The sequence below is a fragment of the Centroberyx gerrardi genome, chromosome 14, assembly GCF_048128805.1.
Source record: "Centroberyx gerrardi isolate f3 chromosome 14, fCenGer3.hap1.cur.20231027, whole genome shotgun sequence".
NCBI lineage: Eukaryota > Metazoa > Chordata > Actinopteri > Beryciformes > Berycidae > Centroberyx > Centroberyx gerrardi.
In genome coordinates this window covers 8108309-8133979 of record NC_136010.1, presented here as the reverse complement: position 1 = coordinate 8133979, position 25671 = coordinate 8108309, and the positions used below count along the sequence as shown (strand labels likewise).

The 25671-nt window shown below is 42.3% G+C and overlaps 1 protein-coding gene across 1 annotated transcript in view; it reads left to right on the top strand.

Annotated features, from left to right (window-relative positions):
- The window catches only part of LOC139920220 (kazrin), a 145830-nt gene that overhangs the window by 115325 nt on the left and 4834 nt on the right, over positions 1 to 25671 (top strand). Inside the window, exons 4-7 of the mRNA XM_078288315.1 lie at positions 12065 to 12256; positions 22133 to 22269; positions 23735 to 23905; positions 24443 to 24526. Of these exons, the coding sequence (XP_078144441.1) occupies positions 12065 to 12256; positions 22133 to 22269; positions 23735 to 23905; positions 24443 to 24526 (584 nt within the window). The remainder of the gene's footprint in view (positions 1 to 12064; positions 12257 to 22132; positions 22270 to 23734; positions 23906 to 24442; positions 24527 to 25671) is intronic.

Here is a 25671-nt window from a genome sequence, read left to right as displayed (position 1 = left end):
TAACAATAAAATGGAAACCAGCAATCCAATGAAAATAAAGAGCGCTAAATGTTGATAGGCTGTGTATTCAGATAGACATTTCACTTCATAACAGAGAATGAATAACATATTCATGTTCATATTATAATACCAGTGCATCTCATCAACCCTAGCCATGGTAGCAATTATTGCCTGGCCCGATGCAACCCATTAACATTCCCATCATGTCTGGTATAAGCTGTCCAGAGTAGAATCACAAACAGTAACTTCTATCTCTGGGAACCACCTTAGCGAAGCGCCAATTCATTAGTGTGCCAACTCGGTCCAGCGTTGTAAATATCCAGACGGCAAGGTACAAGTAATTAGTTATCCCCCAAAATGAGCAAGTAGTGCACATTTCTGCAATTACAAGTTCCTAGAATGGGCTCTTTGTGTATTTCTAGCAGCATCTATTTGCCACCTGAATGCCTGCTAATACAATATACTGGTGGAAATATGGAGGATGATAAATAACAGGGAGCTAATGAAGAGATCACGGAGGAGGATGGTTGCCAGCGTACACCTTCATTATCACTTATGTAGAAAGGTTGCCATTCTGGCTGGTTTGCAGTCCCTGACTCCTCCATCTGGTCTGTATTTTAATGGCTGAATCCATCCACCCACCCATCCAACCATCCATGCATCTATCTTTCCTTCCATCCATCCATCCATCCAGCCCTCATGACCTGAGCAGCACCTCTGCAATTTCATGGAAATTTTGCTGCTAATCTCCATGACGAGGAAATTCAAAAAGCTGTCCAGTATATCTATCCATCTGCAGCCTCAGAGGGACAGTAATCCCACTGTTTGTGGTTTTGCACACGGCATAAATGGGAGACAGACTTTAAAACAAACACATTGTTTTGACGGATTACTGTCAATTCGGTGCAAGTAGAGACTGTGGGAGAATAAGCTAGCGAGCTGGTTATGTAACTCTGAAAAAGGACACCCAAACGAAGATGGTAATGGTTTATAAATCTCTCCAATGTGCTCCCGCTACCTGAGTAAAATTAGACTTCCTGAAGTATAAAACAATGTGTAGGTGCGTATCCCTTTTCACAGTTAGGTACAGCTATGATTACTGGATGTACAGTAGAAAGCTTTGTGTATGTGTCTGTTGTATCTCTCTGTCTTTCTGAGAACTATAATACAAGTTCTGGCCAGTGTGGCTGATTTTATCCAAAGACAAGAGAGAGGGTTTTAAGGCGATGGAGCCAGATTGGGTTGGAATGCGGCTCAGATAACTCCCTATCTATCTCACAGATCAGTTTTTCGCTCACTTGTCAAGCTCTGTTCTAACCCCACTCTCACACAAGTTCAGCCCCCATTACCCCAAGGACCTGAAGCATGAAATAGGCTTGCCAGCATGGGGATGTCAGATTCCGTGATGTTAAACCGTAGATTTCTTGATCGTCACCGGCTGGCTTGAAGGGAGTGAGTCATACAAATGAATGACGTCCTCATTTAAATGCCTTTGATGCGGATTAAGGTCGCCGCCCTCATCTTGAGGTGGCACCAGGATCTTTCTATTGAATTCAGAATGCGCTTTGTTTTCGTGAAAGTGTAAGGCCATGCGAGGAGACACGTCATATTTCACTACATAGCTTTCTTCCCATGCTTTCGCCCGAGGATGTTATATGCTGCAATTTCAATGACATCTTCATAATGCGTTTCTTGTACTGCTGCAGCTTCATAACAGTCAGGAGGTTATGTGAGGCTAAAGACCATGGGGACCTGAAGCCTTCTCTCCACACTGGCTTGCTCATCAATAAATAGCTATCGAGCACCCTCAATCCATTCTCCTGAATGCCAACCTCTCTTCATCACTGTCTCTGTTAATACAGAATATTAGGATCTGACTTGTGTGATGGAGTGCCCCAAGGCGCTGTAGCAGGCTCCCTGTTTTTTGGGGCTTTTTTTCCCTTTTTCTTCAGGCGTGACCCTGTCATCTCCTCGGGTGTCGCAGGGAGATTGTTCTGCTCATGTGAATTGACTGGCTAATCCAGAGAGAAGCACTCCCAGACCGAACAGACACAGCAGACTGCCTTCATCAGTCAGAGCTTAGCCGTCACTACCGTCACGAGCCGCTGATGAATTTGCTATCAATGGTCCATAAAGATGAGTGTGTGTTCGAGACAGAGAACGAGAGAGAGAGAGACGAGCACGCCGACTTTTATTAATGACTCCAGTATCCCATGCGAGGCGAGAAGCTCTATGAAATCTATTTTGGCAATCTGCACTGCATGACGTGTGTACATGATTTAATGTTAAAGTGTGCCCATGTGCATTCACTTTCATAGCACCTGCTTGTGAGAATGACATATTTTGCATTTGCTACCCTGCTGTCATTAATAGATTTTTAACACCTCATTGGGCCCCATGATGAGTTTGCTATCAGCTAATTCCCTCCATCTCTCAATGTAACAATATGTACAAGCTTAAATTCCCAGATTGCTCACATCATAAGCAACCAATAGTAAGGAGTGTAGATGTAACAAATCTTCTTGTGTCTCTATGATCATGCATAATAGAGAACAGCTACTGTAGGCAAAGAAATAACAGCCAGGGTGAAAAAGTAGAAATGTTTTTTGCCAAATTTACCTTCAGCAGGAGTTTTTCTGACACTGTTTGTCCCATGATTTATTTTTTTTTACTCTAAAAATCCGAAACAGACTAGCAAACTGATCCCTATAGGAATGAAAGGTCAGATATGGGCCAGTCCTTGTAAACATGCCTGCAAAGGGCAGACATTGATCAATATCCCATCAGACATGCAATTTGAGAGTGTGGTGTGTGTGTGTGTGTGTGTGTGTGTGTGTGTGTGTGTGTGTAAGTGTGTGTGTGTGTGAGTGGGTAATTGCATGAATGCATGTGTGTGCAGGAGCATGTATCATGTGTTAACATGCTTGCATACCATAGGAAAACACATCCCTTGCAGTCAAGATACTTAATCTTTTCCAATTATAAGTATTTCTGCTGAGTTACAACATAAAACGATATAATTCATCAAACCTACACAGGAAGCTGTTGAACTATGGTTCTACAAAAACCATTGTGTTTGAAGAGGTTTTGTTTTTCCTTTAATATCTCTCTGTGATGCTGAATTTCTAACACTGTAGATTCAGGATAAATCCATGAAATACTTAATTCATGCTGCTTGGGATGCAATCTAGATAAAACTAGGTAAAGGGAAATGGAAGCGTGTTGGAGGGGGAAGGGGGGGGGGGGGGGGGGTTGCATTAGCCTAAGGACTCAATTGCATATAGCTTTCTATGGAATAACCCTGACTGTGACTGATTTTCATGGATTTTAGAGGAGTCTAGCTAGAGTGTAGGCTAGGCTGTTCCCCGCTCTATCACAAGGGGTGTAAAGGAGGCAGGATGGCATAGTGAGTAAGGAGAGCGACTCGACCCGAGTGCCCGGGTTCGAACCAGCATCCGTCCTGCTAAAGTGCACTTGATTAATCTGCTGAAACCCTATCAGCTCTGGAGGGGCACTCTGCTGCACTCTGGCCTCCCTGTGAAGGGGTGAAAGCAAAAGAGGAATTTTCCTGAGTGAATAAAATAAAATGCTACACTGTACAATACGATACAATCGCACTTTATTGTCACATTTCTCTGAAATTTGTTTTGCATCATAGCAGCTCCGTTTAAAAAAAAAAAAAAAAACACATCATACACCGGGTAAATACACAGTCACATTGCACATAAAACACATAAACACAATAATTGTAATTAATTATTAGTTATTAATTATTATCTGTAAAAGGAGTAAAGCAAAACCTGTGCATTATCACATAGGTGATAATGCACAGGTTTTGTTATATGTTATTATGTTATAATTCTTATTATCTCTAACTGGAATGAAACACTGATGATGTACAGGTTTTGAGTTTAGCTGGAGATAGAGGTTGACGTGGCTGAATAATGTTTGGATTCATGGTCCACTCTTCCTCAGGCATGCATGCACTTTGGAGACTCATCCATGGAGTCCATAAGGACATTTTTGTCTTGGTCTCTTGTTGGCTTTATGCACATCCTTGGGCAGCAAAAGAAAGATAGGAAGTACTGCTGAAAGATCTTGATTGCTTTTAGAATGAAAGTATTTCAAATGAAATATTTAATTATTTAGTTATATTTTCCCCCAGCTCAATAGAACATGTTTATAGCGATTCCTCAATGTATTCAAAGGCTTGTTGCGAAGGTTGAAGCTTTTAACCCAGCATGAGATAGCTGAACGATTTTAGAGAGCATCTGTTTGAATTTAGTTATTCAAGCAGTGCCACGGCTGAGCTGCCAAGTCCAAAACAAATAGGAGGATGTGGGCTGTTGCCTCCCATCATGAAAGCACTGGCAGCTCGCATTCCTGACCCCGACTATTCTTTCATTCCCCATTTTTATTTAACGCATTCCTGATTTGGGCTGTTCCTTTGTCCTCCACAACTTCAGCACAATGTGTTTTGCATTCAACCCCTGGATAAGGCTTTACATCGCCCCGTTAATCTTTGCTGTTGGGATGTTTTTGGAGTCCGGCTAGTGCTTCCTGAAACACAGCATCTTTTCCCGTTATTCAATGCGACATTCTTCGTGAGGATATATGTTTTGGAGGAATCGATTATGTAGCACTGTAGCTGGACTCTGCTGCCTATTGGTTTGTGTTATTTTCTGTCAGAGGGACATCGTAACTAGAAGAATGGAAGCAGTAGTGTTGTGGCAAGGCCGCACTCACAATGTGTTCAAATCATGTCACATAGTGTTATTTTTTTATTATATGTTTATTATATCAAAGAAAGATTGCATCAGGGCTTTATGAAGTTATATTGTGCCTGGCCCATTATTAATGTATTGTTAAGCAGTGTGCATACAGTATTTGCACCCATTAGATAGTTGTGATAAAGGGCTATATAAATAAACTTGCCTTGAATCTATGGCGCAGCAGGACTGCCTGTCAGAGCAACAAAACTGATTGCCATCATCCAGTCTATACTGTGGGCCTGTACATCCTCACCCAGTGAGCTGGCTGAATGACAATTTTGTGGGAACAATGGGCCTGTTAATTGATTTTGTCTCCTGTAACAGGCAAAAATTGAACCCCACCCCATCTTTCCCTCCCACTCGCTCTGAAGAGGGAGAACCAATCTAAAAATTTCCCCCTCTAGACACTTACTGTCATTCCCTATCAATTTTCGACCTCCAATCCCGTTCCAGCCAAGTCCAATTTCAGCTGCCTCGTGGCCACCGGACACACTGACAGATTGCTGGACCTTTCACAAAGGTTTGTGAATCTTGCTGTTTTAGTAGGAGAGGGAAAAGGGAGGACAAGAGAGAGAGTGAGAGAGACATGGAGAGAGAGAGATGGAGAGAGAGAGAGGCCCTCATATTGACCGCTAATCAGAGAGGCAGCCCCAGAGAAAAAGACTGTGACTATGGAATGAGATCTACTGATTGCAATGATTGAATAGTCTTTGTGGGACTAGAAAAACTGCAATGGCTCAACCTCAAATGTTTGTTTGGATGGGCAGTTAAAACAAAGCAAGATTTCAAGATTAATGGTAAAAATGTACAGCTCTAAAAAGTGTTTACACAGCAGAGTGGGATGACGCCTTTGTAATTTTTGAGAAAATGTCAGTTTTTTGGTGAAACGTTTAATGTCTGTTTTGCACCATTAAGTCCACTTCTCTGGGGCAGGGATGACAGATTTTGTGTCCCCAGAGAAGTGCTGATATTTTGGGACAGTTTTATTACTGGTATCAGCCATACCATAGCTGTCGGTCACAGCTGTCACACAAAGGCTGCAGGATTATTTAGGAGGACAGTCTGGGCTATTTTGCTTAAATCATGCACAGGGGATATGGCACTCATCAGCCTCATACTCCACTGGTACCGACTGCATGTCAGCTGATGCATGGCCGCTATTATGCAAATGGACACATTTAAGCAGTCATTATACATCAGTGGCTGAGGATGGAGATTTTATTTACTGTTTCGATGAATCATAATAACTAGAGGCAAGCTCGTTCAGGGAATTGGAAAGGAATGGAGGCAGAGATGGAAGGCGGTCAATGAATGCACATATTTAATATTCTTTGCTGATCGAGTCGGAGACAAATATCATTGGTCATTAGACTCAGTTTAATCCCTGTGGCACTTCACAGTTGCATAAGATGTCAGTCAGAGAAACAGATTAAATCCATATTATTTAAATCAATTTCATGTTCACAAGGGGCCTATTTCATTTTATTTAAAATTTAAAATATAAAACTGCAAATAACACGCGTATGGCTTTGCCAGCAAAACTGCTACATTCACAGTATTTTTTTTCTGCCATGTTCAGAATTAAACTCTGTATAACGACAGGCTTTTAGATACGCTATAGCACCAAATCAGGTGGTGAATTCTGTGTGCATAAATCTGGTGGGTTTGGTAAATTTTGTAAGTTTTGTATGCTAGGCTACTCTATTTCAGACTTCTGTCCTCGGTGTCATTTAGCAGGTATGCCAGCACAAACCCGCTGGCTGCATCAGCAGGTGGGGAACAGGTGGTGGTGAATCAGAGCTAGCAGCACATTCATAACCCCGCTGAAGCTTGAGGAGAGAGAGAGTGCAAGCATCCAACCCTGATAGATTCCTCTCATTCCTGCTGGTACAGTGGTAATTGCAGCAACAGTGTCACTCCACAGTAAACCGGCAAACATGTTTTCTGTGTACTCATAGTCCTAGACACTGACAAAAACACTGCTTTTCATGTTTGTCATTTTTTTTTTCAATTTGTGGAAAGGAGCTAATAAGGGCTAGAAGGTTTTTGTTCTTGTCTTTTGAATTGTAAACTGTTTTCCATACAGATAGCGGCAGTCAGAATCGGTGAGAGCGCAGTGAGAGTGGAGGTTTGTGTTGATGATTACCTTTTGAAGGTTGAGAGCAGAAATGTGTAAATTTATTCACTTACGGAACGGATGCCCAAAAAAAAACAGCACCCTTGTTGAGACCTTGTGTAACATCTGTGTGGTCGCTGTGGTGAATAGTTTCACAACACAACCTGATAAATCGATTGTCCTTATTTTATATCCCTTCCCTCTCAAGGTTACATTCCCTTTACAATTCCATTGTTCCGATATGTGAAAAAGGAATTTGGTCTGAATGCCAGTCCATGCTTTTGCTACTACTAATTGTATCAAACATCAGATTTTGTGCTTTTCTCAAGGCTTTAGCAATGGATTTGTCATGGCACTTGAATCATAAAGAATAATGAATGAATGCTTTCCAATGGCTTCTCCAATGCAAGTCTTACATAAGTCATTTGAGTGACTTTTAGCCAAATAAGAACAGGGACACCTCAGTCGTAGCTGTTTGAGAGTGCACTAGTCTGTATATGAGAAGCCAGCATGTAACTATTATCATATAAATGAATGACAACACTTTAAATAAATGACTAAATAATAGGGATGGGATGATATGCTTATCTCATACGATTCGATACGCGATATGGGGTTTACGCTTCAACACAATAATAAATAAAAGTTAAATGTCAACAAAGTATGACTGTGCAGAATTATGTTTATTTCTGAGCCACAAATCTTTCTAGCGATGGCACTGGCTTGCTAGAATGTAAACAACAATTTAAAAATGTCATTACAAAGTGCAAATAATATAATTTGGATGGAGAGCGTGTGAAACTGATGGGCAAGTCGTCTCATTTGTGATTACTACAGCAGAATAAAATGTATCCAATATTGCAATTCATTTTTCTGCCCCACGATACATATTGTCACATTTTTGTATTGTGATATATTGAATTTCGCTATATCGTCCCATCCCTACTAAATAACTAATTAAGTAACTAAATAACTGAAACAGACAACGAAGGAAAAAATACATTAATGTGCATATATACGTAACCGGACAAAATTACGAACCTTACACTTTCCATGAGACAAAAGTTGTCCCTCCTGAATGGGAATGAGCGGTGTATAGTCCTAAAGGGGGAAGCAGGAGAGATTGCACTTATCAGGAAGCTCCCACTCTGGGTGTCATTTGTAATGCAGAGCTACAGTGCATGCTTCTTTCCAGCCTAGAGGCTATGCGGACATTGACAAATAGGTGGCTGTCTTCACTCTCCTCACCACTCCGCCCACCTCCAACCTCTCGCTGTCTTATCTGGAATGCTCCAGCGCTGCGCTCGCCTGCAAAAAAGCTGGGGAAAGGCAATAACATATCTGTTCTCTTGCCACTTTCCACCTCACGCGCTCTGGTGCTAACTGCTGTGGCATATTTAGACCATCTTGCATAGATGCTGGAGGTCCTCATACTGGGAAAGCCTATCCATGCTGCAAATCAGAATGTTTTAGAAGGTACTGTAGACCGTCTGGCTGTCTTATTCGGTGTTACAGACTATTATTGCAACAGGGTCGCAGTATATCACTGAGACAAGGCCAAGTGTTTCATTTTAAATCGGGATACAACAGTATGGGAGGCCAGACATCCTGCACCGACAGCAGTTTTGATCGTATCGTAATGTCCCTGACCTTTTTAAATACACATTTCTACGTAAAGAACACGCGAGGGAAAATGTGAAATCAGGTCAATCGGATCAATCAGAACCGCTCCCATAATAGGTTTGTTTTTGCCGCGAAACACCTGGGGCCGCAACACAAACAAAACAGATGCATAAGCCTACACATCTTTCCGTCCACGCAGCGTCTGGGATTTCTCAAAGGCAAACTTGATGTGTGAATCTGCATACTGCTGCAGCACATCCTCTACACCACACATATGCACTGTTTGAAGGGTGGGATTTGGTAACACTGAATGGTAAAGTTAACAGTATTTAAACTTATGTAGAAAAATGTACTAATATTGTTTCTATCCTCTGTTTTATTTTGATTATATTTTTAGTTCTTCAACATGCCATTGGTTGACCTACATGTCATGATGCTTAATACGTTTTAAAATTGAAAGTAAAAATCTTCCTAGTCAGGGATAAAATTGAAGAGGAAACTCATTTTGCCTTGTCTGTGTTGCCTTCTAAACTGTACATGTTAAGCTACATGTATTAGAGATTATATTTATTGCAGTTGTTTATTGCAGCTGATGTCTCAATTTGAATGATCAATGAAGAACTGTAATGAACTGTAAGAATTGTAATTACGCCTTGTTTACAACAATGAATAATTTGTGGCAGTGTCACATAAACAGTGAAATCACTGTTGATGTAATTGGTTTATATTTGCTTTATATTGTCAACCTCTGTAATGTGATCAATTTCACAGTTGGTGAAAGTTGTTATGGTGAAGCTGCGGTTGTTATAACTTATTGCGGGAGTTAACAGGGTGTGGATAAGCTTGTCCACATGCACCATTAAAGAAACGTGTGCGTTGGTGTTGAATGCAGCATTTTATAAATCAGACAATATATGTGCGTGTCAGTGTTTCCACCTTTTGCATACACTGCTTTGTACTGGTGAGTCTTATGTGCAAAATCTCACGCATGAGGCCCCAGATATCATGTATGACTGAACACAGCCCCGGGAGACAGCTTCATGCTACGAGGGAGTGAGTGTCATATCAGCCGCGTAATGGTTAGCCAGGATTTGAGTTGTCTGTTAGAGATAAAAACCCACGTCTTCAGCGTCCTTGTTCCTTATTTATGACTCCCTATTTTGCTGCCCTAGCACAATCAATAGACACAAACTTAATGAATAAGTAATTGAATCAAGCGCATGACTATTATAGAATTTTTAAACACCACTGAGCAGTATCTTGCAGTCTGTTGTTTCCAGAATGGGCCAGCTCTTTGGTTTGCCAATAGGGTGTTGCTGCTTGAGTTGCTCTGTAAAATGTGGTTCTATTATCGGGTCCATTAAGTATACCTCCGTGTAATGACACTCTACTCGCCGACGGTTTCTCTCGACCCTGCTCCTAATAACCCCTTTTACATTACATTTTCGTTATTTAGCAGACAGCCTTTATCCCCAGCCGCTCACATTTAGTCAGTGAGCACAAATTAAAAGGACTGAAAGGCCCTGGAAAGCAGGTAACGCAAGCAATGAACTTGTCTTGAAGGTCCATTTTAGCATCAGAGAGGCAAGAGTAGAGCTAAAGTGATCCGCGTCCTGCTAAAAGGTATCAAACCCAGGCTGTGTTGTAGTTGTTGTAGTCTGTTGTCGCGGTTTGATGCACTGAACAGTCTCCATTGTCCTTATGTAACACATCAGCCACTATGGTGGGTGTAGGGAAGGGAAGACAGGTAGAGTGAAGCATGACCTCATAGGAAGGTCATGAACCCGCCATAGGTGTGAGGTCACATGGATTTACACGTGTCATTCAAGAGGGTGTCAGTCAACAACAAACAACAACAGTGAAAGTGTCAACAGTGTTATTAAACACTGTCAGTGTGTCTGGGCAGAGCTGACAGCCTAATGTGTAATTTCCATCAACAAACTCCACCTCTGGCAAAGGGACACAGTTCTATTCACTGTTGATGGAGAGGAGCGAGGAGAGGCATAGAACGACGCCAGCGATGAAAAATTACTTGTCCTGCAATCACCAATCAGAAATCAGAAATCTGTGGCAAAACGCTGTAGAAGACATGGGCTCAATACATATCAAGTTAGTGTTTATAGTCGCTACGCTTCTGCTTTTGAAATGCTCCATTTAGTCCATTACTACTAATATTAAGTGAAAAATGGACTGAATCAGCCAAAGAGCTACTGACCAATTGCTAAATAAGGGCTTTTGGATTTGTCTATGTCGCTGATGTTTTGGTATAATTCTGGTAATAGACACAGTGCCTCAATGCATTTCTCAGTGGAAAAACTTTGCGAGAGGATAATTTCCGCTCTCATCCAGATATTAATTTTCCCTCATGCTAACATTGCGTAAGGCAAAGCTTTTGCTCTTGGAATTAGTTAAAATTACCAGAAATCTATTGTTAGCTCTATGTGCAGTGAGCCAAACTCAATGAATTACAGTCTCACACATGGATCCCCTCAAAACAATCATTCTGCCCTTTCTTAAAACCTGAAGTACAACCCTTACTCCGTCTTTAATTTGCCTGTTCCTCTTTAAATATTTTGGCATATCTAGTCTCCTATTCTCGGTTTCCCCATTCATCTCTGATTGATTTCACTTTCTTAGACAGTAATATTGGAGCTGGGATATGAGGAGTGTGATTTATGCTTGGCACTTGATAGTGGAGGCATCTGAGACGGGGCTGAGCGGTTCTCCTCAGCTTTCCCCCCTCTGCCCCGAGGACGTATGAAATTGAGCAGAATGACTCCACTCATTCTTATATAAATTACTCCCCATATGCTCCAACTAGAGTCGCACATTCAGTGTGCAAGAAAAACATTTTTTTTTTAGATTAAATATTTAGTGTCTGAGGTTCGACTTGAGAACTTGAAGTGTGGCACCTGTCTTTTGAGAAGCCCTCTCTCTCTGCTGCTGATATTTCAACAGCATTTTGAAGCATTATCAGTGATGAGTCAAACTGTAAAATTCTGTTTCTCTCTTCCCTCGTTTCTCATATCTCATTGTTTACTTCTTTCTGACACCACCAGGGAGGAGCTCTTTAAAGTACCAGTCGCTGAATATCAAATGGATACACCCCTCTCCTTTTCACATCCATTGCTGAGTAGTTTCAACAGGCAGCTTGAAAAACAAATTGCATTATAATATCAATGTCTTGTCCCCACCCCACCCACCCCCTGTAATGCTTAATACCAGCAGTAATTTGGCACTGCAGTTATCTCAATTACCGATGAAACCATAGCCTCCTATGGTGATGTTAAATCGATTTCTGCATTTCAGAACCATTTGTGCAGCATCCCTCTGTGTAGTTATTTAAAGCTAATACACCTCTCATAAGATTGCATCCCAGTCTGCACATGGCCCCAGCTACTGGCAGCATAGTAGTTGCATACATTTTTAAATACTTTGGAGAATTGCTGAAAAGAAAATCCTTCACTGTTGAGGTTGTCTGACAAAATCAACTTGTTAAAAATCTGTTTTTGGCGCGACCTGCTAAGCTCTCTCCCCTCTCTGCTTGTTGTAGTCCTGCTGCGTGAGGAGGTGGCCCAGCTCCAGGAGGAGGTGCACCTGCTGCGGCAGATGAAGGACATGTTGAGTAAGGACCTGGAGGAGACCCAGGGAGGCTGCTCCGCCGACGTGCTCTCTGCCACCGAGCTCCGCGTGCAGCTGGCACAGAAGGAGCAGGAGCTGGACCGGGCCAAGGAGGCACTGCAAGGTGAGGCGCTGGCTGGGAGACGAGGAGATGTGCTTATATGTTAACGCACTAACATCGTTATTATGAAATATAGACAGCGAGATTGCCATGGCAAGAGAGAGCGAACATAAATGGCAAGAGTTAGTACTCAAGGATATGTGGTTCTCTAGAGTCATAGTGGAGCCTATTAACCGTTTATTAACCTTCTTTTTTAATGCCTTCTAAATGGTACAAAAGGCATCAAAATTTGGGATAAAAAAAGGATAATTCCAGCCACAGTGAATGTTAAGCCTATTTTCTGGCTTGCCTTCTTTCCCATCTAAAAAATTCCTGTGGATTTTTACATGCTATTATCAGAGACACAGTTATCATTTGACTTATTTCCCAACCTCTAGACACAATTTGCTTTCATCCAACTCCAAAAGACATCAAAACCTGATTTCTGAGATAAACTGATAAATGGAGCAAGAGTAGGTGTGTGTATGACGTTAGGTGAAAATGTAAACATTGTAGGTAGGCAAAACACCGTAGCAGCATAGCTGTATCATCAGAACAATGTTAGATTCTGAATATGAAGATGAGGATAGGTCAGGAAGCACGATCACAAAAGTACCCAAAATACTAACATGACTAGCTTGGCCTTCACCCAAAACTCTCACTGCGATCTTTAATTACACTTCTTTGTTAATATCGGAAGCTTAGACAGCACTTTGCACCAATCGCTAACGTCCTCCATGGATGCATCCTGCCTCATTTCAGGTCTCTCAGCTGAGGAAGAGAGTTTTTCCGTCTGAAAGTTGTTCCTATGAATTGGATTAGAATAAGGTGCTAAGTACACAATTATATTCTTCAACATGTAGATGCACAAATCTGTCAAACCTAATGATAATAAAAAAAAAACATTTTTCTTCTCGGCTTTGAGACCTGTTTCAAAATTTCGAAAATATGTGTTTAGTGTTGGACATGTACGAAATCCCTCTAGCTACAGGCTGCCACAAAAACAAACACATGAATTTCATAAGGGAGAGAGGGCACTCTGGAAAATGGGCTTAACATTCACCATGGCTGGAATCATCCTTTAAAAAAAAATAGAGTACCAAAGCAAAGTACAGATTCTCATGACTAACAAGCTGCCATAGCATTTGGGTGCACTCTATCTGTTATAGATGAGTGTATGTGAAATGGGATTACACTTGCATATGGCCTTCGCAGACAAGGTGCACAGGGTAAAGTAATGCACAAGTTCTGTCACACGGTGCACAGTGGATTGCAGAGCGTCAAGCAGAGATGTCATCAGCACAGCGGTGAATCATTCTTTTCAAAGAATTATCTCCCGTGGAATGAGGCAAAGCACAAACCGCTATTTGGTATCAGACAAACACATGACATGCTGTCAGGGGATTTTGTTGCTGCGACATTTCACTTGACACTTGCAGCCTACGCTTTTTGGAAGAATTGAACACAACAAAATGGACTAGGGCAGAGCAGAATAGAATAGCACACCATCAAATAAACACTTATCTCGTCTTCGGCTGGTTGTTTTGCCGTCTGAACAGGCTGCACTCAGGCTCATACAGTAATTTGTATGACTCAGGCCTGCTAATGAAGGACGAAGCCTGCGAACCCCTGCAGGCAGTGACAGCAATCAGCAGCTAATGAAAGCTTTATAAAGGGTGATGTTGGTTGGCTTACAAGGCCCGGCAATGTTAAGCGGGGTGGATCTGGTCTGCAATTAAGCTGGGCTATGTGGGAGGACAATAGGAAATTGCCTGTTGTCATATTCTAGTTGGGTTGTGTTTGAAAAGCTTCTGGCGCTGATTGAAACTGAAGTGAACTTGAGTGGGATGACGTTCTTGTTGCTGTTTTTGTTATTATTGTTAATGCTGTTTCAATATGAGGAGTAAAGTAGAAGTTGCTGTACTAGTGGTTCTTTTGTCCAAATTGTCAGAGTGTGAACCATGGACAAAATCTTATTAGCATTCAGTGGTGAAGGCAGCAAGATATCTGAAATATTTATCTTTTTTTATTATTATGTTCCACACGACCTGGCCACAGTACTGGCTGGTGTTCAGGTCCTTTGTTTGTGCGCGGCTGTCACACTCTATCTTTGTCCGCTGACACTGTGGCTTGCTCAGAGTCCGAGGACACTATTTTTTAAGGTTCCAGTGAAAGGCCAGCAACGCTATTAGCTAGCTTTATCATTATTACTTTGCTCCAGCCCATTGCATATGGTTGGTAGGTGCCAGCAGTTCTGGCTCTGCCCCCAGCTATGTTTGCAGTTGTTTCCAAGCAGAAACTGCAAACACATCTGTCATCCCATTTTGTCTCATTTACTTGTTTGTGTTGCTTTACCAGTTGTTTCCACTAAGTGCGTTCATGCTCTCTCTTCCTGTACTTGCTGCACATGGTACTGCGCAATATTGGTGATAATTACAGTGTGTGGGTTTATTTTGAAGAGGAGAGCTCAATCCCGAAGAGCGAAACCCGGGCCTCAATGAAATTCCCGGAGTACTCTGACAACATTAAAATCATGGTAACACTGGAGGAACACACTCCTAGAGGAACAGAAACCTGGTTACTTTATCCTAATGCTTCCAAAGCCTGATTGTTTGCATTCTTTGCCTTCTTACTTTATGTGTTTGAAGGGTTTGCAGTCCAACAAAAAGACTCATTAGTTGTTGGAGCTGGAGATTGTCGGGTTTTAAAGCGACTTCTGATGTGAAACATAGGCCAAGTGTTCTTGAGAATACCTCATTAACTACGGCAATTTCCGTATGCTGCCAATTGATTGGAGGCGAGATGTCGAGTCTATTTGATTTTTCTCCATTTTCACAAGGCTGGCATATTGTGAACATCCCACCAGATGCTCAGACAAAGTGTTTTCCCCGAAGAATGAGAGCAATGTTTGGAGAACTTAAGCACCCTAGGGGTTTTTGATTGAAGTGCTACCAACAATTATTGTGAAGCAGAGTGGCTTTGTGTTTTTTTCTTATTTTTATTTATTTATTTCCTTCTGCCTCTGTTTGGATGAAAAACCGAAAGGCTGGAGTGATGAAGTAGCGTGAAAGAAATGCATCATCCCTCCTTTGCTCTCTGCCACTTGAGATAATACCTGTTTACTTTGGGAATGGTTCACAGAAACGGTGTTGCCACTCCTACCTCGGTTCAGACGGTTTGCTGCTAAATTACATGCAGATTTTCTGCTGCCTATGAATACAAAATGGAGAATGCAAAGAGGAACAGTACTTTTCACTCTATTTTCTAGTTATTTTTCATTTTCTGTCTCTCTTTCTCTCTCCCTTTCTTTGGCTGTGATGCCCACACTGTCTCAGTGTTAAGGCTTGTGCTCACTCCCACTCTATGCTAGTCATTGGCCTCTGAGCACTATAATTGTGATGGTGGGTAATTGCCAAGCGCTCACAATTGCAGGTTTTGTTGAGATACCCATGGGCACTCGATCTGGCCCAAGAGCTGTTAGGTGGAGTCATTTCACCCCCTCCGCCTTAAAGAGGAGTGCACAAATGACAATGAACCGAAACTATCTAAGGGATCTCCAACGACCCATTCCAAAAGTAGAGGCATAATAAAGAAAGAAACTCCAGTTTGGCTAAAAGACGATTGGCCTGTTCTGCTAGAGGTGTTTATAAGTTTACCCGACTCCCGCTTGGACTTATGCAATTTCTCATCAAATTTGTGTTTAATGAATTTTCAGAGTATAGTTGGCCCTGTCTGCCAGGTTTTAATTAGCCATTTCCGCTTTGGCTAATTACTATCACTCAGGGACTCCCAGTCAATCCAGAGCTCAAATGAAAGCCACGGACAGCTATGTATCATCAAAGCACAGTCTGCCTGGCCCGTTTAGTGTCATTTCACGCTACAACGTGCTCAGAAAGCAGCTCTGTCCTTGACTACAAGGCATCTTTCCTCAATTCACACTTAAACACACACACACACACAGACACACACACAGGCATACTCACTCACAGTGCCGCCACACTCTCACTGGGCTACTTAACCTGATAACATTCAATTAATTGCAATGGATTTTAGTGTTTTTTTTAAACAAATTAAGGCCCTTTTCAGAAGGCTCCAATTGAATTGGGAAAAATCATCGTGGGCTGATATTTTCGCAAATCTACAGTGATTTATTTCCTTGCTGCTGGCAGCAGCTTCATCATAACAAGTAATGAGGAGGAGGTTTTGCTGTCCGGCAGTTCAATCTTTTCAAATTGGTCGGTCTCCAGCGAGAGCATGTGTTTGGTTCACAGTGGCACCCAGTGGTTGTCAAGGGTACCTTAGTCATCCACCAATCCTCAGAAGGAGAGGCAACGTACCAATGAGAATCTGTCTAGAAACTCTGTTGCTGCTGTCCTCATTTTTGTGCTCACCTATTACTTTGATGTTGTGTAACTTGCACCTGAACAGTCAGCCTTACTGCGTATTACAGCACCGGTTCATTTCATCATTTTAGGTCCAGTGAAAACACAGTGGCGAGTAATGAGGTGCTGTTTGAGACAGACAATGACACAGAAAATAATAACCACAGTAGCCCATTATAGTCGGTGTGAAGTACATCAGACTGGGCAACCACCATTTTGAATAGCGTAAATCAAAAGAAAGCGGTCATTCTGTCTTCTCAGTGTATCTTTAAATCTCTTTTAACTGGAGCAAAGTAACTCTGGATCAAAGTATGTTTCTCTCCTTGATTCCCTGATGTCACAGCGTTGCCAGTGCTGCTGTTCAAACCGCACACACACAAACACACACACACACACACACACACACACCCCAAAGCCCCGCCGGACAACCCATTAATGAGCCATGTTTGATCTATTTTTAACGGGGGCTCACTGGTTGTGCGACCTACAGCTCCATAGCTCTTGCATCGCCACTGTACCAAGGGTCAAATGTCATTTCTGGGGCTTGTGGGTTCATATTATAACATTAATTAACATGCCGTAACATTGTCATTCATCATTACGACATCAGTGCAAAGGAGCCTGATACAGTAGCAGCTTTACCTGCTATTCAGTTGGGACTGTCTTTGTGTTTGATATTGGAAATGCAGATATCAACCTCCCACAATCGTTGTAATATCTGTGAACTGTGTGTGCTGTGGGTGCTGGGGAGATAAAGTGAGCACACCAGCTCCAAGGATCCCACTTCATTATTCAGCTGGCAGATTTAAAATCCCAAACCCTGAACAATGGGCTCCCTTCTATGAGCCGATGTCTCTTTTGTTCTCTCCCCAACTAATTATGTTAAGAGCTGACTAAAAGCCTGTCCCTTCTCTTTAGGACACAAGTTATATGGAGTGGTGCCAATGTGGAGTGGCTCCATTCATTAACGTGAAGAACATCATTATCTGAGCGGGTGTTGATAAGTGGGTGAGGCTTGTCTGTCTTTGGAGTCCTGTTGTGTGTTACGGCAGGTAATGTGAACCTCGGATAGCAGCTTGAAGTCTCTGCTAAAACATTAAATTCAGTCGAAGGCGTACAAATTGCATATTCTATGGATATTAATTCCCGAAAGACCTAATTATTTAATATTCTCCATGCATGGGCTTGTCTTGTCAATATTGTTTGGACGCTGTCCTGTGTTGTCTGTTTAGCTTCGCAAAAATCCTCTTCACAGACCAATGGGAAAACTTGATTGTTAGAGCTAGCGAGTTTAGGAGGTGTTTTGAAAACAGAAACGCAGAAAATGTTATCGAGCTGAAATTATGGACAAGATGTTATTATTTTTGCAATAGAATAGATGGGGCACAGCAGATAATGAGGGTTATTATTTAACCAGAGAGAAGGAAAGCGCTGTGAATGGGATGTGAAACGCATACTACAATGATGTGTGCAAACCGCAGTGAACCAGATTGAGGTTCATTTTTATTTCTTCACAAAGTCACAGAATGTTCAGTAGCTTAAATCAAAATTCAAAGTCCTTTCTCTTCCTGAATAAGGTTTGACACTCGAATATCACTAGCTTAAGTCTTAGAGGATTTGACCTTACATAAGGGCTGATAATATGTGCTTCAAGCAATGTTATGGATATAAAACATAAATATATATATATTTTACTGTCAGTGCTGTACACAGAATTAATCTCTAGGACTGTATAATAGCAATGTGCCTTGGATTAAGCATGATCCGTATTTTATCACCTATAAGGCCAGCAAGTGACAAACATGTCATTCAATATGAAGGAAATTCACAAATCTGTGTTACTATCATGCATGGAAGCAACTTGGGTGTTACATATTAGATTTTTGGCAGATTTCGGCACCAAAAACATCAGACACTGATCCCATTACTCTACTACCTGTTAAAAAAAGCAGCAGAGAGCGTAATACTCCCAACACACTCCACACAGAGACTTTCCCTCCTACCATTCCACAACCTGGTGACAATCCCTCCCATTTTTTTTATTTTTTTTCGGTCAGTCTCAAAATACAGGAAGTCAAAGAGCCACTCCAGCTAGTGGGAACTCCCACAGGAGCCCGGTGTTCCTGTTTAGTCGCTAATGAGTTGGACCACTCCACGCGGGCAATCCAAGCCCTCCAGCAGCAAAGCATCAGAGAAGAGCTGAGCAGACAAAGGCTTTTAGCATACTGCAGTAGATGCTCGCATTAACCTGCATAAAAGCACAACAGCTGTGATAGTGAAAGAGCCTTCGTGTGGTGAGCTAAAAGCCACTTATGCAGATTTCACAGAAAATGTCAGGAGACTGTGGTACAGGCAGTTGAGGGGTTTTTTGTACCATGTAGTTTTTTTTTTTTTTTTTTGAACAGTGGGGAGATGATGAAATTGGCTTGCCTGAGCTGTTGGTGGTGAATTTCTGTTTTGCAAGTGTCCTGATCTACACTGAACGCGAACGCAAGCGCACACACACTCATGCACACACATACAGGAGCATTGAACATTTTGAGCACAGAGGGAAAATAGATATACAGCAATAAGCACCCAAACTACACCGTGCATATGTGTGCACAGACACACACACACACACATAGAAAGAAGACAGGCACTTCCACAGATAAGACTCTTCCATGAAAAGACATCCATTAAATTCAAGTCTCTCCAATATCTTCCCCTCCTCCTCCTCCTCCTCCTCCTCCTCTTCCTCTTCCAGCTCCACACACATTAGCTGCAGGTCTGTACGGTTCCCAGGTGGTTCCCTCCGCCTCATCTGGTAATAAGTCGCGGGGGCCTGGCGTCTTGGACAGAGCCACCGAGTATGGGAGTCATTAATATGGCTGTCAGCAGAGGAGACATGCTAGTGCTTCCCCCATCTCACCTGTCTGCCTTAATGTAGCCGCAGTGAGCGTGCAGCGCTGCCCCCAGGACCGTCTCTGTCCATTAGAGGTGTTCATAAATAGGTTATGAACGGTAAGGAGCGGTGCTTTTTTCAAACCGCTAACATGATTTGCGACTCTGAATGGACCCTTTCTCCGAGTCGCAGTCAATGTTTTCTTGTGTCCGACATGGGGAGGGCTCGCGCTGCCAAGCGGTCACAGGTGCAGGAAGCGAGGCAGCGGCAGCGTTCTGGCTCATCTCAAAGGAGGCTTTGATTTCTCTTCCTGAGGCAGGTGCGGGGAGGTTTCCTGTTTCTCTTGGCCAATGAGGGACGTTTCTTGTCTGCTCTCGCCGGGGCAGTTGGCTCGCGAATCCCTTTGGCTTGCAGATTCCACCCTCGAAGAATGGGTGAAAGAGAGAGATAGGAGAGGGTGACAGAGGAAAGATGGAGGAGAGGAAACGAGAGGGTGAATCTGTCCTTGTAAAAATGCACTTCCATTCCACCAGGCTCCCCAGACGCAACTTGTGAATGTCATGCAATTAACCAGGCTGTGATATAAGTTAATTAATGACACACAGCTGGTTCTGAGAGACAAAAGAGAGGGAAGAAAAGGAAAGGTGAGCACATGATGACAAGCTTTGAGAGAAAAAATAGACAACTGTATAGTGCTGTGACATATTCAACAGTCTTAGCAGCCGTGCAGCAAGGATAAAGACGTCAGAGTAAAGAGGAAAAAGGTGGACAGATTGAGTGCGAACACAGAAAATGTGAAAAGGAATATATTGTCAGTTTGGAAAGATAGCTGGAGGGAAACTCAGCTTAAAGAGTATGTCTGGAAAACAGCCTGGCATGAGAAAGGAGGGAAAAGAGAGAAAATGGGGAGAGAGTGTGAGAATGGCAGATGGAGAGGAGAGAAAGAAGGAGATGTTGTCTTTGAGAAAATTAAAGCATTACTGAATCACTAAACTGAACCATATTGTTTATCATTATGCGTGGGTGAGGTGTCAGAGACTTAGAGAGAGTGTGCGACAGAGAGAGAGAGAGAGACAGAGAGAGAGAGAGAGAGAGAGAGAGAAACCAGCCTCTAATGAAGCCAGAAGCAGGGAGGAGATTGACAGAAGAGTTCATGTGTGATTCACCTCTCTATCAAGAAGCAGTCACGCCACATTAGACCTGCAACAGCAGGTATATTTAACAGTTTTTACTCTTGAAAAGCTTTCATGTTGCCATACTCAAATAAAAATGTAACACTGCTTCATTAACAGCCCAATTATTCTCAGTGGAGAGCTTGTGGGCACTGAATTAAACCACAGTGCCATGAGATGTTAATGTTTTAGTTTTGGACAACAGCGCATGCACAATTTATTTTGACTACCAGTATTAGCCGTCCGTTTCTTAAGAGTTTTTGTGGATTTTGTCCACTAAAAAAAATCATTTAAATGGTTGAGTCCACTCAATCAACAAATCTGTATAATTGCTTTATTGTCTTCTTGCAAATGAACAAAATCATAGAAAATGACTTCTTTAGATGCATTATTTATCAAAGACTAATATGCAGCACAGCTACTGAATGAATGCTGCTGCATGAATCACCTCAAAACATCTTGGCAATCTAAGACCCATATAAGTATATATGTGAATCCTTTAAAGTAATTTAACTTTGTAGAAAGATGCACATTTGCTCCTGTTAAGATGTTCCAGTTCACTCAAGCGGATAGTAGAAGAGTTTCAGGAATAGCCTTATTATTCTCACTTGAGCTATTAGCAAACGTTTTGACAAAAAGCAAAACAATGAAACTGTTCACTTGACAAGGCCAAGCCAATTTCATGAATCAACATCACTCATTGACATTTTTATTTTTCATCATCCTCAAATAACACATTTTGTTTGCCAGTTCTAAATCACAATTGCTAGTGCTAAATCACACCTGAGTAGGGTCAGCAGGATTTATTTTTTGTCATTTTTGTGCTCTGCATGAACAGGGGAACATGCAGGTTTTCTTTCTATCAGTGAGTGAATGAATAATATTATTCAAACCAGAAGCTGTAGCTATTTTTTTCTTCTTCTGTGAATTAATTCAAAAGAAAATGTGTATATTCATCATCCGTGCCTTGCTGTAAGCACACTTCACACTGAAAAGCTCGGATATATATTTAATCCCAAGGTAAACTGTCAGCCTCTGCAGTGCTTTTTTTTTTTTTTTCCCTTTCAGAAAATGTATTGTCATGATTCAGCATGGCCTCACTGTATTGTGCTGGACCAACTTTCTGCAGGTCCAAGACCCCTGTCTCTGTTACTCTCTCGCTCTCTGTGGTGTTTTGCCAACCATCCCTTGCACACCCCTTTGTTATTTCACCCACATTCCCTTTCTCCTTTACCCAGTAAATGTATGACTCACACACAACACATATACTGTTCGTGCACACACACACACACACAGACACATAAAGATACACAGTCATACGGATATTGTTCAGTCTCTATGGCCACCTGATAACCTTTTTCTCTCTCTCTCTCTCTCTCTCTCTCTCTCTCTCTCTCTCTCTCTCTCTCTCTTTCGCTATCTCTCTCTCTACGTCTCTCTACGTCTTTTTTTCCCCCCCCAGCCATGAAGGCAGACCGGAAGCGTCTGAAGGCAGAGAAAGCAGACCTGGTCAACCAGATGCAGCAGCTCTACGCCACACTGGAGAGCCGGGAGGAGCAGCTGCGGGACTTCATACGCAACTATGAGCAGCACAGAAAAGTACGACACCCATGCTCTGACCATATCCAGGTGCACGCTTTTTGCATGCACATATATAATATATACAGTATATAGAGTATAGGGTATGTTTTTTAAAAAAGGGAATTTGTATGCATGCTTAAAGCCTTAGCAACAGTGTATGTGTGCAAGTACTAATCTGGTTAAGTGTAGCGTTCTGTAATAGATTCCGTTTGGGGAAAAAAGGAAATTCTGTCTGTTTCTCACGCCCACTCTCTCTCCCTGTAGTGGTGGGAACACTGATTCTTTTAACTTGATTCTTTCATGCTGTCCGTGTCCGATAGCAGTGAATCGATTCACGACCGGTTCAATTGATTCACCTTTGTCAAAATGACAGTTTCATAGCCAAGTTGCCAACAGCACTTTTTGGCTGTCATGCAAAAGTCAAAACTGGGTTAAATTCTCACTAACCGATATACAGAATGGGTTCATTAAGTGACCTGCTGACCCCTTGAAGAAATGAATCACTCACATTTGTACCGGGGCTTTTGACTAAAAGGTGGCACTGCCTACATGGCTGAAGGGTTTTTTCAGTCCGAATGAAATATGCCGGAAACAGCAACAGAGCTACTAACCCATACACAAACATAACAATTGAACTGCTGAACAAATTGTACAGTATCGTGCTTGTGCCATGAAATAGCACGCTGTTTTGGTCTCATGTGATGACGACAATGAATGAATGAATGTTTGTTGTGACTGTGGTTGGGACGGAGCATCTCTATAAGAGCTGGGCTGTGTGTTCATCAGTGCTGACAGTCTGTGGGTGTGTCTGTGAGGATGTATGTGCAGGACGCTACAATAAGATGCTATGGCATTGAGGTTGGAAGCATGTGTATATTTACTGATGCTTTGTGGCACTCCAATAATGCCTTAACAATTAAGCACCTAAAAAGAGATGCCGTACTTGTTTGGAAAGTAGCCAGAATTAAAGTTATTGCCAAGGTAGGCAGATAACAAGTGTCTTTGTCCTGAACGAGCTCATATTTGTGTTAGCATTGGCTCGCTTGGAGCTAGGCTTGAGCCGATATTCGATAATATTGAATATCATGTTATTTTCTGTGATATCAAATATGCCCCTCCCCCGCCCCCCAAAACGCAAAAAAAATAAATAAATAAAAAATAATCATAGTTGTAGTGAAAAATGTGTAATTTTATTTCAAGTGGGTTCCCTTTTCCACAATCAGCCCATTTTCCTGGAAATGGCAGGAATGAGCAAATGGCTAAATGGCCATTGTTTTCGCTTGAATAGTAAGATCAAATTTCTAGGCTATTATTATTTATAGCCTAGAAATTTGATGTAATTTAGAAGAAATAAAGTAAAAAGCAGCCCCCCCCCCCCCCCTCCCAAAAAAACCAACAACAAAATAAAACGCTGTAAAATATTGTTGGAACGATTGATATGTGAATCAACCCATCGCTATCTCCCCGTCTCCTCCTCCACCAGGAGAGTGAGGATGCGGTGAAGGCGCTGGCCAAGGAGAAGGACCTGCTGGAGAGAGAGAAGTGGGACCTGCGGCGGCAGACCAAGGAGGCCACGGAGCATACGGGGGTGCTGCGCTCTCAGCTGGACCTCAAAGAAAACCGCATCAAGGAGCTGGAGGCCGAGCTGGCCATGGTGAGACAGACGGATAGAGGGGCAGACAGACAGGAAGACACACAGGGAGGCAAGCAGACAGACAGACAGACAGACAGACAGACAGACAGAGAGAGAGACAGCCACTTAGTATTCATGTTTTTGAAAAACCTTGTATCTGTGCTTTTGTCTTCGCCATTGTTGAGTTTGATGCTAGATATGACAGATTGCAGTGTTCTCCATGTGAAGAACATGTCCTTGAGAATAGTGAAGGCCTTTAAATTTGCATGAAAGGAAATAAAAAAGGAAGGAGAAGGACACTTATATATGTCTTACACTCTAACTATTAATACTGAACTGAACTAAACTACAGAGTTATCCTGGCTCAGTCACATGTCCACCACAGCTGTTGGAACCAGTGACAATGACAACAATGAAAAGAAGTTGTATGGTTGTATGTGATCTCTTGCAGTGTTTTTACATTTTCTATCAACATGCACTATTTTGGATTCATGAAATCACACACGGAAAGTCTTTGAATGTACAGTATAGCCATCCCTCATGTCTCCAACCCCCCAGATCAGTAACTGTGTGAATCAGAGAATGGAGTTCCGGGTGTTTGACCGGCTTGCCGACAGGGACTCCTCTCCTAGGGTCACGGCGGTAAGACAGGCCCCTCCCGCTTTAACTTTGACCTTTTTTTTGACCCCTCTGCTCCCTGGAAACCTCTCCTACTTGTGACCTGGTTGTCGTGGGAAGCCCCCGCCCCGATTGCACGTGTTTCACTAACCAGCCGCCCCTCACTGATCCCAGTGATCCTAACAACAGTGATCCCAAGGATTCCAATTGTGGATGATTTGAATGTTTTTTTTTTACGCCTAATCGGGGGGGAAAGATCTTGTTGGGGAAATGCTTGGGAGAAATACAGAAAATCTTGTGACAGCTAATGATTGCTCTGAAGGTTTGTGATTGTTCTCTGTTTTGCATGTGAAGGACGATGAATGATAATCGTCAGACCGCTGGTAGGTAGAGATGATTGTAATGACGGTGATTGTGCTGCTGGTGATTTGCAGCTCGCCGCTTGGCATGATAAGAGATGCACAACAGCAAGATTTCTAGCAAGCAAACATTAACATGTCAAGTCTAACCAAAATGCATACAAACACACAGACACACACACAATTTTGACAGACACAAAACACACATGCGTACACACACACACGCCTCCCAAGGCTCCAGCTGTCCATTGTTGTGCCAGCTAACAGAGGATGACTTGTGTTCTTGTGACTAGGCACATGTATTCATTAAACTTATAGAACAGCTTCATTATTCACTGCTTCCCTCTCTCTCCAAGCTCCCCACCCCCCACTGCAACAAGCAGCAAACACATCCTCCAGATATTCTGTCCCTTTTTTCAGCTCCGCATCAGGAGTGGTAGGGAGAGATTTCACACAACAAAAGACGAACAGGAATACAGCTGCATTTTTCATGAGGCGGCAAACAGATGAGAAGCCCAGGGGAAAACTCACACATCCTCGCGCACACAGTGCATTGTAGTGGGATTTTGTATACACGGCTCTACATAATGATACACATATGTGCATTTGCATAGGGCGCACACACATACAACATAGACATGAATAATAATAGCGATAACAACAATGATATTTGTACAAAACTCACTCAAGAACCAAAAAAAGTGAAAGTTTGCCAAGCTTTACATTTTCTATTTGAAACATGTAAAATAAAGCAATCAAGATATCTTTCTGAGAGTGCCGATTTCCCATTTTTGGTTCTTGAATTAAGCC